The sequence below is a fragment of the Bufo gargarizans genome, chromosome 6 (assembly GCF_014858855.1).
Source record: "Bufo gargarizans isolate SCDJY-AF-19 chromosome 6, ASM1485885v1, whole genome shotgun sequence".
Classification (NCBI taxonomy): Eukaryota; Metazoa; Chordata; class Amphibia; order Anura; family Bufonidae; genus Bufo; species Bufo gargarizans.
Window position 1 is genome coordinate 345,938,415 of NC_058085.1, and position 17,227 is coordinate 345,955,641.

Sequence of the window (17,227 nt, forward strand, 5' to 3'; positions counted from 1 at the left end):
TTTAGAGACTCAGAAGCTGTGTGCACATTCCTGCTGTGCGGGGCAGCCGAGTTCTGAGTCTCTGAAGGTATTACCAAAGGGTTCTGCTGCCCTGTCTGTCTCCCTTATGCTCTATATTTGTACATCTAATAAATCTATTCTTTTCTTAGATGTCGAGCCGGAAGAGCCATAAAAAGACAAAGCACCGTGTTTGTGCAGGTTGTAGATTGCCGCTTCCAGATGATTTACATGATGACATCTGTGATATCTGTGCAGAGAAGTTATGCACGCCTGATCCGCAGCCCGCAAGATCTAAGCTATGCATCACTTGTCTACAGCCTTTATCACCAGAAGCGACATCCAATATCTGTTTGGATTGTACCCCACAGGACCCGTTAGCTGAAGAAGCCCAAATTTTTTTTTCCTGGTTCTGAGAAAATATGCAGAATTTGGCGTCTACTTCTGGCAGTAAAAAGGAAAGAAGCCATCATCATCATCATTCAGATGACATGTCTCAATCATCAGCTATTGTATCTCAATCTGACCTATCCTCGGATTCAGATTCAGGTAGTGAAGAATTTTTTCTATTGAAAAAGGATTCAGCAGAAAAACTCATCAGACGCGTAAAGCGGTGTCTGGAAACTAATGATGAAGAAGATTTAGTACAGGATAAGGGTAACCTGTATTACTTCCCTAAGAAGAAATCCAGAGTCCTCCCTGCTCATCCGGTTCTAAAGACCACCATGAAAAGGGAATGGAAAAGACCTGATAAACGCCTGGACTTAGGACCTCGCTTCAAGTCTCTGTACAAGTTAGACCCGGCCGCATCAGAGGAATGGGAATTACCGTCAAAAGTTGATCCAGCCATTGCACGATTCTTCTCTATTAAAGGATCCTATGGATCGGAAAGCTGACACTTTCATAGAGAGATCTCATTGCAACCTGGCTTCTCTACAGAAGGCAGCTATGTCCTCAGTGCCTGTGGCAAGAGCGTTAAGAGTCTGGCTCAGCGAACTAACCAGAGACATCCAAGCGGGGGTACCAAGGCATGAACTGCTGGATCAAGTATCGACCCTTAAGACGGCTGCGGAATTCCTTTGTGATTTTCCGCTTGATGTCATAAAGATCTCAGCCAAGAACATGGCTTTAGCGAATTCCACAAGAAGATCGATTTGGTTAAAACCTTGGACGGGTGATGCTTCCTCTAAATCCAACTTTTGCGCTCTCCCATTTGAACCGGGAAAGTTAATAGGATCCCAGTTGGATAAGATCCTGGAAGAAAATAAAAAAAGAGAAGGCTTTAGCCTTTCCGCAAACTTTCAGGCCCAAATCTACCAGATTTCGTACGCAGAGAGGAAGATTTTCTTTTCAGGGTCGTAATAGACAGGAGCAGGGGAAGAAGTTTCTCCCCCGCTACCAGGACAAGGGAAAGAAGAAACCCTCTGAAGCCCCTGCCTCCAATTCAAAATTCTGACGTCAAGCCTGCCCCTACTGTAGGCGCAAGGTTAAGAAGCTTTTATATGAAATGGGAGAGTGTCACTTCAGGCAGCTGGGTTCGGAATATCATCAAGAACGGTTATTCACTCGAATTCGTTCATCTTCCAAGGGAAAGGTTCCTGTTAAACAACACGGAGGATCCAAGAATCATGCCCCTTCTTCGGGAGTTCCTACAGATGAATGTTCTGGAGAGAGTTCCAGAAGAGGAGGTGTATTCAGGGGTCTATTCAAGAGTGTTCCCCGTTCCAAAACCAGACGGCAGGTGGCGCCTCATCATAGATTTAAGGTTTCTAAACAACCATTTAAGGAAGATAAAATTCAAGATGGACAACATAAGATCTGTCCTGAGCATCCTGCAACCTGGGGAGGTGATGGCATCTATAGATCTAAAAGATGCATACCTTCATATACCTATCCACAAAGAATCGAGGAGATTTCTCAGGGTGGCGGTCAAGACTCTAGGTCGGATTTGGCACTATCAGTTCAGGGCCCTTCCCTTCGGGCTATCTCCGGCACCTCGTATCTTTACGAAGGTGGTGGTCATCCTTATTGCAGCTCTGAGGGTTCAAGGTCTAAGGATAGTGCCATATCTGGACGACTGGTTGCTTATTGCAGCTTCCGAGGAGGTTCTGAGATCGGATCTTCACACTGCTCTGAATCTACTTCAGCAAGTCGGGTTCATTGTCAACCAAAAGAAGTCGCAGCTGGTCCCCACTACGAGAATCCAGTTCCTGGGTCTTTTGTTAGACTCAGAAGTAATGAAGGTATTTCTTCCTCCTCTCAAAATGGCTCAGATAATTCGCAGAATTCAGTTGTTGATCTCTACAACGAAGATATCCATCCGTTCGGCGATGAGTACCCTCGGGTTATTGACAGCTGCTATAGAGGCGGTGCCATGGGCGAAGGCTCATATGAGAGACCTGCAAAGAGAGATTCTTCACTGTTGGGACAAGAATCCCAAATCACTGACCACTATGATGAAGATATCATGTGCAACACGCAGAGGGCTGCTTTGGTGGACAAGAGAAGAAAATCTGGAAAAAGGAAGAGATTTCCGAGTCATTCAAAGAGTAGTGATAACCACAGATGCTTCCCGCAAAGGTTGTGGTGCGCACATGGGAGATCGGTGGATTCAAGGGGAATAGCCTTCAACCACAATGAGGCGATCCTAAAACTTCAGGGAATTGAAAGCCATTCAACTAACCCTGCAGCATTTCGAACCTCATCTCTACCACAGATCAGTTCTCCTGCAGACGGACAACGCAATGGCGGCATATTATGTAAACAAACAAGGGGGAACGCGTTGTCTCTCTCTACAGTCCATTTGTGACAAAATAATGTCTTGGGCAGAGCCAGTCCTACACAGCCTAGTGGCAGTTCACATCAAGGGTTCCGAGAATATCAGAGCAGATCGACTCAGTCGACAGAAGGTGTGCCCAGGAGAATGGGAATTGAACCCGAAATATTTCGCCCAGATAGTGGAGAAATGGGGTCGTCCAGAATGGGATCTGTTTGCAACGAGGAAGAACAAGAAAGCCCTGAAGTTTTGTTCTCTCAGGAGAGCAGACAGACCCGACTGTCTGGATGCCTTCTCTCTGAATTGGAGCCACAAGTTTGTCTACCTGTTTCCTCCCATACCAATGTTACCTCAGATCATACCGAAACTCCTCTCAGAAGCACCGGAAGCAATTCTAATAGCTCCATATTGGCCCCGCAGGGCTTGGTTTTCTGCCGTATCTCAACTTTCGAAAAACGATCACTGGACTTTGCCTCTTTACCCGGATCTTCTTCTACAGGAAGACCTTTACCATCCTCAACTGAACAAGTTGCATTTAACCGTGTGGCACCTGAAAGGGAAAGATTAAAAGAGAAGGGCCTTTCGGATGGGGTCATTTCTACTTTACTGTCCTCCAGAAAGCAGTCTACTATTGCAGTTTACAACAGATTATGGAGAAAGTTTTCTTCCTGGTTGCAGGAAAAAGAGTTACTAGTCTCTACCAACTCCATTTTGCAATTCCTGCAAGAAGGGCACGAAAAAGGCCTAAAGCCTAATACATTAAGAGTCCACATGACAGCCATTAATGCTTGGACAGATGGACAATATGCAGGTGACGCTTTAATAGCTAGATATTTCAGAGCATTGAAGAAGTTGAGGCCTTCTGTGAGACCGCCTATGCCCATCTGGGAATTATCACTGGTTCTAAATAGACTTACAGGTCCTCCCTTTAAACCTATTGCCGAAGTGGATCTTAGCTGGTTATCCTACAAGATCCTTTTTCTCATTGCCATCACTTGCGCAAAGAGGCTAGGGGAATTGCAGGCTTTGTCCTCCAGAGAGCCATATTTGAAAATGTTGCCGAATGGTGTCAGACTAAGAACCATGCCTTCATTTAGACCAAAAGTTGCGTCTTCAACTAACATCAATAGAGAATCTGTTCTTCCAGTATTCTACCCTGACCCTAAGTCAGATGAGGAAAGAAGACTCCATACTCTGGACATTCGTAGAGCATTAATTTGCTATCTTGAAAGGCTGAGAGATTTCCGAAAGGAAGAAAATTTGTTCATTTTATTCTCTGGTCCGAGGAAGGGTATGAAAGCCTCAAAAGACACTCTGGGTCGTTGGATTAAAACAACCATCTCGGAGTCCTATATCTTAGATGGTAAAGAACCGCCTCGGCCGTTAAGGGCCCACTCCACGAGGGCAACCTCTACATCTTGGGCTGAAAGACAGCAAGTTGATCTCCTAGACATCTGCAATGCAGCTTCCTGGACTTCGTCCTCTACGTTTGTTCATCACTACAGGCTCAGCAATGGACCCGAGAACTCAGCCTTCAGCACAGCAGTTTTGTCAGCAGTAAAACAAAGCTTTCCCCCCCTTTAATTTCTATGTTATATCCCTTCTGTGCTGCTGTAGGACGAAGAAGAAAGTTGGAATTTTACTTACGTAATTATACTTTCTTCGAGTCCGAAGGCAGCACACTAACCCTCCCAATAAATTTTACTTGCATGAGTTGGTCTACGTTATTACACAATGGATGCAGTGCCTTGGCGTGTTATATAGAGTACCTAGGGTATTGTCAATTGTGTTAATTGTTAATTGTTAGATTTTTTCTAGGTGGGCGGTCCTATGATAGAGTGACTGGGACGGGAAATATCCCTTCTGTGCTGCCTTCGGACTCGAAGAAAGTATAATTACGTAAGTAAAATTCCAACTATATTCTTGTTTTAGAATATGACGAATATGACGAATATTCTAAAAAACAAAGTTATAGCAATATAGCGAATATTCGTAAAATACACATATAGACTGAAATTTCACAAATGTAGTGCTATAATCTTTTTTTTTGTCTAATTTTTTTTGTCTTTTTCTGAATCAGAAAGAGACAAAAAATTAGACAAAAAAAACATTATAGCACTACATTAGTGAAATTTCAGTCTATATGTGTAATTTACAAATATTCGCTATGTTGCTAAATATTCTTGTCTTTCAATATGACGAATATTCTAAAAAACGAATATATAGCACTGTATCACATATATTTGTTTTTTAGAATATTCATTTTTTCCCCCCCAATTAGTACAGTTATTGCCCTTCGGCATACTCCTCCCCGGCAAGCGTCCCCGTCACCATGGGAACGCCTGGTGGTTAGAATATACCACCGGATCTGAGTTTTCACGATCTAACTCAGATCCGATGGTATATTCTAACCACCAGGCGTTCCCATGGTGATGGGGATGCTTGAAGTTGGAATATACCGCCAGGGCGCTGTGATACGCTCAATTAGCCCCTCAGGTGCGGGTTAATTGCGCAGATCACAGCGCCCTGTGCGGCCTCCCCCCCACCTCCCCAGTATTAAAATAATTGGTGGCCAGTGTGCCCCTCCTCCACAGTATTAAAATAATTGGTGGCCAGTGCGCCCTAACCCCCCTCCCCAGTATTAAAATAATTGGTGGCCAGTGCGCCCTAACCCCCCCCCCTCCCCCCTCAGTATTAAAATCATTGATGGCAGTGCCACAGGGTCCCCCTCCCACTCTGGCAGTGGCCACCGAGTCCCCATTCCCCCCCACCCCCGTCATTGGTGGCAGCAGGCAGTTCCAATCGAGTCGCAGCGTAATGGCCGGGCTTCAATCGATTACAATGGCAGCCAGGACGCTACTGAAGTCCTGGCTGCCATGGTTAGTTAATCACTCAGCAGCATTTACTTACCTGCGGGGCTCTCCTCCTTCTGAGGTCTATGCGGCGCATTGCTGAAGGCATATGCGGTGCATAGACCTGTGAGTTCTCAGAAGGAGGAGAGCCCCGCAGGTAAGTAAATGCTGCTGAGTGAAACTGCCTGCTGCCACCAATGACGGGGGGAGAAAGGGGGACCCTGTGGTCACTGCCAGGGGGGGTGGGGTACCCTGTGGCCACTGCCACCAATGATTTTAATACTGGGGGGGAGGGGGGATTAGGGCGCACTGGCCACCAATTATTTTAATACTGGAGAGGGGGGGCACACTGGCCACCAATTATTTTAATACTGGAGAGGGGGGGCGCACTGGCCACCAATTATTTTAATACTGGGGAGGTGGGGGGAGGGTACACAGGGCGCTGTGATCAGCGCAATTAGCCCGCACCTGAGGGGTTAATTGCGCGGATCACAGCGCCCTGGCGGTATATTCTAACTTCAAGCGTCCCCATCACCATGGGAACGCCTGGTGGTTAGAATATACCGTCGGATCTGAGTTAGATTGTGTAAACTCAGATCCGATGGTATATTCTAACCACCAGGCATTCCCATGGTGACAGGGACGCTTGTCGGGGAGGAGTATGCCGAAGGGCAATAACTGTACTAATTAAGGGGGGAAAAAAAAGAATATTCTATAAAACGAATATATGTGATATAGTGCTATATATTAGTTTTTTTGAATATTCGTCATTTTTTACTATCTAAACTCTTGATTCCTCTCTGCTTCTTGCTTGTGGGCCAATGACTCATTGGCCCACAAGCATTTTAAGCAGGAAGGAATCATGTGTTCAGATGGAGAAAATGACGAATATTCGATATATAACGAATATATAGCACTATATTCGCGAATTATCGAAGTTGCGATATTCGCGATTAATATTCGATGCTGACAGTCTTACCTGGAATATCCTTGATTTAGTAGCTAGGACTGCGTTGATTGGTATCAAAAGAATCATCACTCCAAGTCCTGCCAGGACTGACGGTCCCAGCTCTGCCCAGAGGAATACCACAGAAACCACCATCTGCAGAGGTAAGGACCAAAGGAGATGAATGTAGTTTGTCAGATCCATGAATTTCTGTGCATCTGCAGACATCAGGTTCACGGTTTCTCCTACTGTTGACTCCTTCCGGATGGCATTTGAGACAGTCAGAGCCTAGAGGGATAGAGAAGACCACGGGTCAATGACAGATCTATTCTTCTGTTTTAAGAGGTGCCATAGATTTTGAAGACACAATTGTTGCCTGTAGGGAAACCCTGAAGTTATATTGCAATTGCCTTACAAGCTTGTGTAGACCTTGTAGACCATTCATCATGTATACTCACTTTTTTGTACACGGCAGCGGTTAGTGTTGTACGGACTCTCATTCCCATGACTAAGCAGCCCTGGAAATATTGCTGCAGGCAGAGTGACTGGATTAAAGCTGTTACCAGCAGCAAGGCCGCATAAAAAAATCCCTTCCATAGATACTCCTCAGGGTTGGATGTGAATAAGACCATCGCTCTGCAAATCAGCAACAGGACACATTACAATACATTAAAATACCGTAACATCAAGTAGCATTTCCCCTGAAAAATAAAAATAAAAAATTGAGATGGAACTGCCGGGTCTGAAACCAACAACCTTTTGCACTGAAGGCAAAGACTGTAACCACTGAGCTATAGCGTTCAATGTTAGTAAATGGAAGATTTTCTATGGCTAAAAACGTCAGTAGTATTTTTCCCAGGTATAATGTACAATGTATTGGTATCTGCAGATACATCTCTATATGCACTCACCTAAAGAATTATTAGAAACACCTGTTCTATTTCTCATTAATGCAATTATCTAGTCAACCAATCACATGGCAGTTGCTTCAATGCATGTAGGGTTGTGGTCCTGGTCAAGACAATCTCCTGAACTCCAAACTGAATGTCAGAATGGGAAAGAAAGGTGGGCTACAACAGCAGAAGACCCCACCGAGTACCACTCATCTCCACTACAAATAGGAAAAAGAGGCTACAATTTGCACGAGCTCACCAAAATTGGACTGTTGAAGACTGGAAAAATGTTGCCTGGTCTGATGAGTCCCGATTTCTGTTGAGACATTCAAATGGTAGAGTCCGAATTTGGCGTAAACAGAATGAGAACATGTATCCATCATGCCTTGTTACCACTGTGCAGGCTGGTGGTGGTGGTGTAATGGTGTGGGGGATGTTTTCTGGGCACACTTTAGGCCCCTTAGTGCCAATTGGCCATCGTTTAAATGCCACAGGCTACCTGAGCATTGTTTCTGACCATGTTCATCCCTTCATAACCACCATGTACCCATCCTCTGATGGCTACTTCCAGCAGGATAATGCACCTTGTCACAAAGCTCGAATCATTTCAAATTGGTTTCTTGAGCATGACAATGAGTTCACTGTACAAAAATGGCCCCCACAGTCACCAGATCTCAACCCAATAGAGCATCTTTGGGATGTGGTGGAATGGGAGCTTCGTGCCCTGGATGTGCATCCCTCAAATCTCCATCAACTGCAAGATGCTATCCTATCAATATGGGCCAACATTTCTAAAGAATGCTATTAGCACCTTGTTGAATCAATGCCATGTAGAATTAAGGCAGTTCTGAAGGCAAAAGGGGGTCCAACACCGTATTAGTATGGTGTTCCTAATAATTCTTTAGGTGAGTGTATATAACCAGGACGTTGTATGGTAAATTATTATATATATATATATATATATATATATACACACACACATACATATAACATACATATACATATACAGTTGCAAGAAAAAGTATGTGAACCCTTTGGTATGATATGGATTTCTGCACAAATTGGTCATAAAATGTGATCTGATCTTCATCTAAGTCACAACAATAGACAATCACCGTCTGCTTAAACTAATAACACACAAAGAATTAAATGTTACCATGTTTTTATTGAACACACCATGTAAATATTCACAGTGCAGGTGGAAAAAGTATGTGAACCCTTGGATTTAATAACTGGTTGAACCTCCTTTGGCAGCAATAACTTCAACCAAACGTTTCCTGTAGTTGCAGATCAGACATGCACAACAGTCAGGAGTAATTCTTGACCATTCCTTTTTACAGAACTGTTTCAGTTCAGCAATATTCTTGGGATGTCTGGTGTGAATCGCTTTCTTGAGGTCATGCCACAGCATCTCAATCGGGTTGAGGTCAGGACTCTGACTGGGCTACTCCAGAAGGCGTATTTTCTTCTGTTTAAGCCATTCTGTTGTTGATTTACTTCTATGCTTTGGGTCGTTGTCCTGTTGCAACACCCATCCTCTGTTAAGTTTCAGCTGGTGGACAGATGGCCTTAAGTTCTCCTGTAAAATGTCTTGATAAACTTGGGAATTCATCTTTCCTTCGATGATAGCAATCTGTCCAGGGCCTGACGCAGCAAAGCAGCCCCAAACCATGATGCCCCCACCACCATACTTCACAGTTGGGATAAGGGTTTGATGTTGGTGTGCTGTGCCTCTTTTTCTCCACACATAGTGTGGTTTCATCCGTCCACAGAATATTTTGCCAGTACTGCTGTGGAACATCCAGGTGCTCTTGTGCAAACTGTAAACGTGTAGCAATGTTTTTTTTGGACAGCAGTGGCTTCCTCTGTTGTATCCTTCCATAAAATCCATTCTTGTTTAGTGTTTTACGTATCGTAGATTCGCTAACAGGGATGTTAGCATATGCCAGAGACTTTTGTAAGTCTTTAACTGATACTCTAGGATACTTTTTCACCTCATTGAGCAGTCTGCGCTGTGCTCTTGCAGTCATATTTACAGGATGGCCACTCCTAGGGAGAGTAGCAGCAGTGCTGAACTTTCTCCATTTATAGACAATTTGTCTTACCGTGGACTGATGAACAGCAAGGCTTTTGGAGATACTTTTTTAACCCTTTCCAGCCTTATGCAAGTCAACAATTCTTAATTGTAGGTCTTCTGAGAGCTCTTTTGTGCGAGGCATCATTCACATCAGGCAATGCTTCTTGTGAAAAGCAAACCCAGAACTGGTGTGTGTTTTTTTATAGAGCAAGGCAGCTGTAACCAACACCTCCAATCTCATCTGATTGATTGGACTCTAGTTGACACCTCACTCCAATTTGCTCTTGGAGATGTCATTAGTCTAGGGGTTCACATACTTTTTCCACCTGCACTGTGAATGCTTACATGGTGTGTTCTTAGTTTAAGCAGACTGTGATTGTCTATTGTTGTGACTTAGATGAAGATCAGATCACATTTTAAAGCCAATTTGTGCAGAAATCCATATAATTCCAAAGGGTTCACATACTTTTTTGTGCGACTGTATACCAGGACATTTTATATCTTTTTAGCAACTGCAAGATATTTAAAGGCACAAAACAATAATCACGAAACCGTTCATTATCAAAGGAGAACAATTAAAATAATGGAAGCACCATCTCCATCAAATGACAGAAATGAATGTAAACTGATGGACTGCACTGACTACATATACAAAGGTTGTAGCTATAGGGGAAGCAGGGGAAGCAAATGCTTTGGGGCCCAAACTCAGAAGGGTCCAGTCTGGGAGGAGGACTAAAAGATTTTATGGTCAGGGCCCCTCAGCAATATTATAGTACAGAGACACTGTAGGAAACAGAGAGAGCACATGCTGGGCCTGGTCTGAGAGAGCAATATTTAAAGGGGTATTCCCATCTTAGACAATGAGGGCATATCGTTAGGGTATGCCCCCATTGTCTGATAGGTACGGGTCCCACCGCTGGGACCCACAGCTATATTGAGAACAGAGCGGGGAGCCTCCCCCATAAAATTGAATGGGCATGCGCGGCCCATGCTCCCATTTATTTCTATGGTGCAGATAGCAATAGCCGAGCCAGCGCTTGGCTATTTTCGATGGCCCGATAGAAATGAATGGAGGGCGGCTGTGCATGCGCAGTGTGCTCTTCCTTCACTTTCGGGGCTCCGTTCTCGATATAGGTGTGGGTGAAGAGGATACCATGCATGCACAGTTTGCTATTTAAAGGGGTTCTCCGGGAACTCAGAAAATGAAAATACTTTAATATTACTTTATTATAAATATATTTCCAAATACCTTTAGTCATGTATAATGTCTCGTTTTGTCTAGGGAGAAATCATTAGGAGAAATAAAATGGCCGCCATCCTATTAGTGCACACAAAATCTGTCCTAATCACACAGGAAGACGAGTTACTTCACAATACTGAGCCAAAGAGCTGCCTCATCCTCCTCTCCTACTTGTCAGGGATTGTGATCCTGAATACATTTTAATATGATCTTCAGCTGAATCGCTGCACTTCACGTCTCCTCATGAACTCCATTCCTACAGAGAGGACGGACAGGACAGACTGTGGTAATGGAGACTGCATACAAGTGCTGCTGCTCATCAGCCATATCTTCACCTCCTCTCTGTACTTCATGTCTCCTCATAATCTCCGTTTCTACAGAGATTCATCTTTTCAGCTGTGGTCAGGATCATAATCCAGAGCAGAGCAGAGAGGAGGATGAGGCAGCTCTTTAGCTCAGTGTTGTGAAGTAACATGTCCTCTTCTGTGATTAGGACAGGTTGTGTTTGAACTAATGGGAGAGCGGCCATTTTATTTCTCCTAATGATTGCTCCCCAGACAAAATGAGCCATTATAACTAATGAAAGTTATTTGAGAATATATTACTAATAAAGTAATAATTAAGTATTTTCAGTAATTTTATTTTCAAAATGTATTAATTCCAAAAAAAAAAAACTTTAAGATACAGTAGTAGTGGTTCCATACCAAGCTCATTACATAAATGCTAGCTGATTTCAGGGTCTCTCAAAATGATGTGAGGGGACAATTTAGGAAACTGAAGATAGGCAAAGCAGCAGGGCCAGATGGACTCAGTCCGCATGTCCTTAACCCCTTGAGGACCCTGGGATTTTCCTTTTTTGCATTTTCGTTTTTCACTCCCCGCCTTCCCATAATTCTAATGTTTTATTTTTCCCTTCACATAGCCTTATGAGGGCTTATTTTTTGTGGGACAAGTTGTACTTTCTAATGGCACCATTTATAATTGCATACCATGTAGTAGGAAGAAAAGAAATTCCAAATGGGGTAGAATTGGGAATAAACACAATTCTGATAAAGGTTTTAGTTTTTTTCACACTGTACACTATGTGGTAAAATTGACCTGTTATCTTCATTCTCCAGGTCAGTATGCTTACAACGATATCACACATGTATAATTTTTCCTGCGTTTTAATACTGAAAAAAAAAATGTATTCTTTGAGGGAAAAAAAAAATTATATTATAATTTATAACCATATTCTGACCCCTATAACTTTTTTGTAGTTGTGTACATGGCTGTGTGAGGGCTCATTATTTGCTGGACGATCTGTTCATTTCAGTGATTTGAAGTGTGTGCGACTTTTTGATCACTTTTTATTAAAAAATTATTGGGTAGTTGAAGTGACATAAAATGGCAAATTGGCTGTTTTTAAATTATTTTCCACGTTACGCCATTTGCCGTATGCCATTAATATTGTTATATTTTAATTGTATTGGCATTTTCACACACGGCGATGCCCATGATGTTTATTTTTTTATTGGTTAAGTATTTTTATTTTAACAAAAGGAGGGGAGATTTGAACTTTTAGGTTTTTTATTTTTTTATATTTGTAAAAACTTTTTTTTCCCTTTTTTTTTACGTCACCTTGGGTTAAAATAACTGTCAATCATTAGATTGCTCATTGTGTTCATTGATGGCTATATAGCCATCATTGAACACTTCATTTTCAATATAACAATACAATGCTGCCACCTAGTGGCCTGTATTGGTATTTTCCTGAAATAGGCACCGAAGCCTGTTCCCCGATCTCAGTCGGGGAACGCTGTTACTGGTGCGGAAGCACGTGACTTCTGCTTCCGGACTGATCAGATGCCGTGGTCAGATGAAGGGTAAAATGTATGCAATCAGCCTGTGTGTGCATTATTCTTTGATTTCTCTAGTGCGTTTAATACCTTACAGCCACTCTTTTTATGCAAGAAGATGACTGATATGAAGGTTGATGAAAGGATAACAAAATTGGATAATCGACTGAGGTTATTGAGCAGTGTAGGTGCCCCCCAGGGAACTGTTCTGTCGCCATTTCTTTTCACATTGTATACTGACGATTTTCTGTATAAGGGCTCATGCACACAAACTTATTTTCTTTCTGTGTCCGTTCCGTTTTTTTGCAGACCGTATACGGAACTATTCATTTCAATGGGTCCGTATGTCCGCATTTCCGTTCCGCAAACAAGTAGTGCATCTCCTATTTTTGTCTTCAAATCACAGTCCGTAGCTCCATTCAAGTCAATGGGTCCACAGAAAATACAGACCACCACTGTATTTCATCCGTTTTTTTGCGGATCCGTGCTGTGGATTCTTAGGCCAGGCCCACAATAGCCATGTGCTTTCAGTTTGTAATTAAAGTTTTGAAGTGGCAGAGGTAAAAATTTGTAACTCTTTATTGCCTCATTCTTTCGTCCGTATGCGATCCGCAAAAAACTGAACACAAACGGAAACCATAAGGATATGTCTTGTGGCATAATGGAACGTATGGGGACTCAAAACAGAAAAAAAAGGCCCTCAGATACCGACTAACGGATCCGTGAAAAACGTATCGCAAAACAACAACTGTCGTGTGCATGAGCCCTAAATCTGATTTTTGCCACCTGCAAAAATTCTCGGATGATTCTGTGGTAGTTGGATGTATTAGGGGGGGCCAGGGTAAGGATGAGTATAGGAAGTTGGTGTCGGATTTTGTTGAGTGGTGCCAGGCTAACTATCTACAACTTAACGTAAAGAAAACTAAGTTAGTGGCGAGCTATAGCAGGAGAAAGATCGGATATTTACCTGTCACTATTGAGGGTCAGGAAGTGGAGCAGGAAGAGAGTTGCAAATATTTGGGGGCCCACTTGGACAGTAAACTAGACTGGAAGGGCAATACGGAGAGGGTTTACAAAAAGGGGGGGAGCAGACTTCACTTCCTACAGAAACTAAGGTCATTTAATATGTGCAGGAAAATGTTAGAAATGCTCTACCAGTCTGTTATGGCAAGTGGACTAAAAGATTTGTCAGGGCCCCCTCAACAGTATTACACAATGAAATTATATACAGTGACAGTATAGACTGTGTAGAAAACGGACGGAACAGCTGCTGGGCCTAGTCTGAGAGAGCGATCTTTACTAGCCACAGGCATAAGGGCGACATGAAAGGAAGGGGTTGCAAAAAAATTACTGGGGGAGGGGGGCCCCATTCAAAATTTGCTGTGGGGCTGTCACGGAAGGTGTACAGGAAACTAGAAGACACAAAATGAATATCCGACTCACTGGATCCAAAACTAAGGAACAAAAGGGAGAGCCCTGCATCAGACCTGGCTCTCTCCCTGACTGCTCAGCCTATGCGAAAATCCCAATGGTAGATGATCGCATATCCTCGTACCTCGACTGTATAACACCTGAACACCCTATAATAGTGAGGGGACACGGCCACCGGCTCCCTACACTTGATACGGAGGGAGTCAGGGTCACCTGGGATCCAGCAAACAAAAAGACACAAATGAATGAACAAAACTTATCTGTAGAAGACTCAGAAGTAGGATCAGCATGCACACACTCCAGGAAGGAATATGAACCGCAAAGTGAAGCAGTCTGGGAAGGAATTTAAAGGGATGCAATCAGTGCAACTACATGACAGCTGAGAGAGGCTAACGAGATGAGAAAATGAAAGCAAAACAAAAGGAAGCTCAAGGAGGAGGTTCAGAAAGACATCTGTCAGAGCTTCTCAGATGTCTGGTGGTGACAGGGGCACATTCATTTCTAGCCACTGCAACACCAGAACCAAGCTCATTACATAAACACAAAAACCAAGCATGTATAGTGCAATACTATAGCTCCCACTATGTCCTAAACAGGTGTAAAGGTATGTTGGTAGTTGTTGATTCACAAAAGAGGATGCTACCACCCATCGTCACACTGTAGACCATACAAGTGACTACAGCTCTAATCAGATAGTCAGTGACAGAATAATCATTGACATTTAGTGACCTCCAGAGTTTTTCTCCTTTTCTTTCCATCCAGTTCACACTACCATAGTTGGCTTCTCCCAGCCTCTGCAGAGTTTGCCGCCCATATGTCTTCGACTTCTCACTTTACCAACTCTTCCAACGTACCATATTAACTAACACAAACTCCACTCAGTGCCACATGGTGTGCCCTGAATATAATGGCAGCATACACTCTGCCCCATATTTTGCCCCCTAAAAATAATGCTCCACGCACACAGTGCCCTTAATGGTACTACCCTCTATAGATAGAGAAACAAAGTTTGTTCCCCCATTCATAGTGCCACATGCTCCGTGCCCCCATTCATAGTGCCACCTTATACAATGCTACATGCTCTGTGCACACCCCTAAGGCCACCTATGCATCCATACAACACAGATCCATTACATGGACATATGCATGTACCCTTACTAGATAGTTTTGGCATTTAGGGTACTAGAAATTGGGTAAAACACCCTATGGAAGTCATATTGTCATCCAGAATTTTGAGAAAATGTTATCACCTTGACAGAGGAGGACAACTGAACTTATATTAATTATTAGTGTCGTAGAAATGATTATTGTTAGAATCACTCCAATGGAAGTAACTATAACAAGAAGGCTGCTGCAGATTTAAAGGGGTTTTCCAGAATTAGAAACACGGTCTTCCTATTTTTCTGAAAAAAAAACGCCTGCGCCATTCTACTCCATGTGTTGTCCTGGGTATTGCAGCTAGACCCATTTATTTGGCTGGGTCTGAGCTGCAGTCATTGGACAAAAGTGGTACCATAACTACAAACCGGATTCCAAAAAAGTTGGGACACTATACAAATCGTGAATAAAAACTGAATGCAATGATGTGGAGGTGCCAACTTCTAATATTTTATTCAGAATAGAACATAAATCACGGAACAAAAGTTTAAACTGAGAAAATGTACCATTTTAAGGGAAAAATATGTTGAATCAGAATTTCATGGTGTCAACAAATCCCTAAAAAGTTGGGACAAGGCCTTTTTCACCACTGTGTGGCATCCCCCCTCTTCTTACAACACTCAACAGACGTCTGGGGACCGAGGAGACCAGTTTCTCAAGTTTAGAAATAGGAATGCTCTCCCATTCTTGTCTAATACAGGCCTCTAACTGTTCAATCGTCTTGGGCCTTCTTTGTTGCACCTTCCTCTTTATGATGCGCCAAATGTTCTCTATAGGTGAAAGATCTGGACTGCAGACTGGCCATTTCAGTACCCGGATCCTTCTCCTACGCAGCCATGATGTTGTGATTGATGCAGAATGTGGTCTGGCATTATCTTGTTGAAAAATGCAGGGTCTTCCCTGAAAGAGATGACGTCTGGATGGGAGCATACGTTGTTCTAGAACCTGAATATATTTTTCTGCATTGATGGTGCCTTTCCAGACATGCAAGCTGCCCATGCCACACACACTCATGCAACCCCATACCATCAGAGATGCAGGCTTCTGAACTGAGCATTGATAACAACTTGGGTTGTCCTTGTCCTCTTTGGTCCGGATGACATGGCGTCCCAGATTTCCAAAAAGAACTTCGAGTCGTGACTCGTCTGACCACAGAACAGTCTTCCATTTTGCCACACTCTATTTTAAATGATTCCTGGCCCAGTGAAAACGCCTGAGCTTGTGGATCTTGTTTAGAAATGGCTTCTTCTTTGCACTGTAGAGTTTCAGCTGGCAATGGTGGATGGCACGGTGGATTGTGTTCACTGACAATGGTTTCTGGAAGTATTCCTGAGCCCATTCTGTGATTTCCTTTACAGTAGCATTCCTGTTTGTGGTGCAGTGTCGTTTAAGGGCCCGGAGATCATGGGCATCCAATATGGTTTCACGGCCTTGACCCTTACGCACAGAGATTGTTTCAGATTCTCTGAATCTTCGGATGATGTTATGCACAGTTGATGATGATAGATGCAAAGTCTTTGCAATTTTTCACTGGGTAACACCTTTCTGATATTGCTCCACTATCTTTCTGCACAACATTGTGGGAATTGGTGATCCTCTACCCATCTTGGCTTCTGAGAGACACTGCCACTCTGAGAAGCTCTTTTTATACCCAATCATGTTGCCAATTGACCTAATTAGTGTTAATTGGTCTTCCAGCTCTTCGTTATGCTCAAATTTACTTTTTCCAGCCTCTTATTGCTACTTGTCCCAACTTTTTGGGGATTTGTTGACACCGTGAAAATTTGAATCAACGTATTTTTCCTTTAAAATTATACATTTACTCGGATTAAACGTTTGATCTGTCATCTACGTTCTATTACAAATAAAATATTGACATTTGCCATCTCCACATCATTGCATTCAGTTTTTATTCACAATTTGTTTAGTGTCCCAACTTTTTGGGAATCCGGTTTGTATAAAAAAATAAAATAAATAGACCCTTTTTCTTTATCCAGAAACCCCTATAAATGTCTGGCA

General features: G+C 43.0%; 1 protein-coding gene across 1 annotated transcript in view; it reads right to left on the reverse strand.

Moving 5' to 3' along the window:
- The window catches only part of LOC122941130 (ATP-binding cassette sub-family C member 2-like), a 143,278-nt gene that overhangs the window by 79,887 nt on the left and 46,164 nt on the right, over positions 1-17,227 (reverse strand). The window contains exons 9-10 of the mRNA XM_044298156.1: positions 7,030-7,207; positions 6,605-6,859 (exon numbers count right to left, since the gene is read on the reverse strand). Of these exons, the coding sequence (XP_044154091.1) occupies positions 6,605-6,859; positions 7,030-7,207 (433 nt within the window). The remainder of the gene's footprint in view (positions 1-6,604; positions 6,860-7,029; positions 7,208-17,227) is intronic.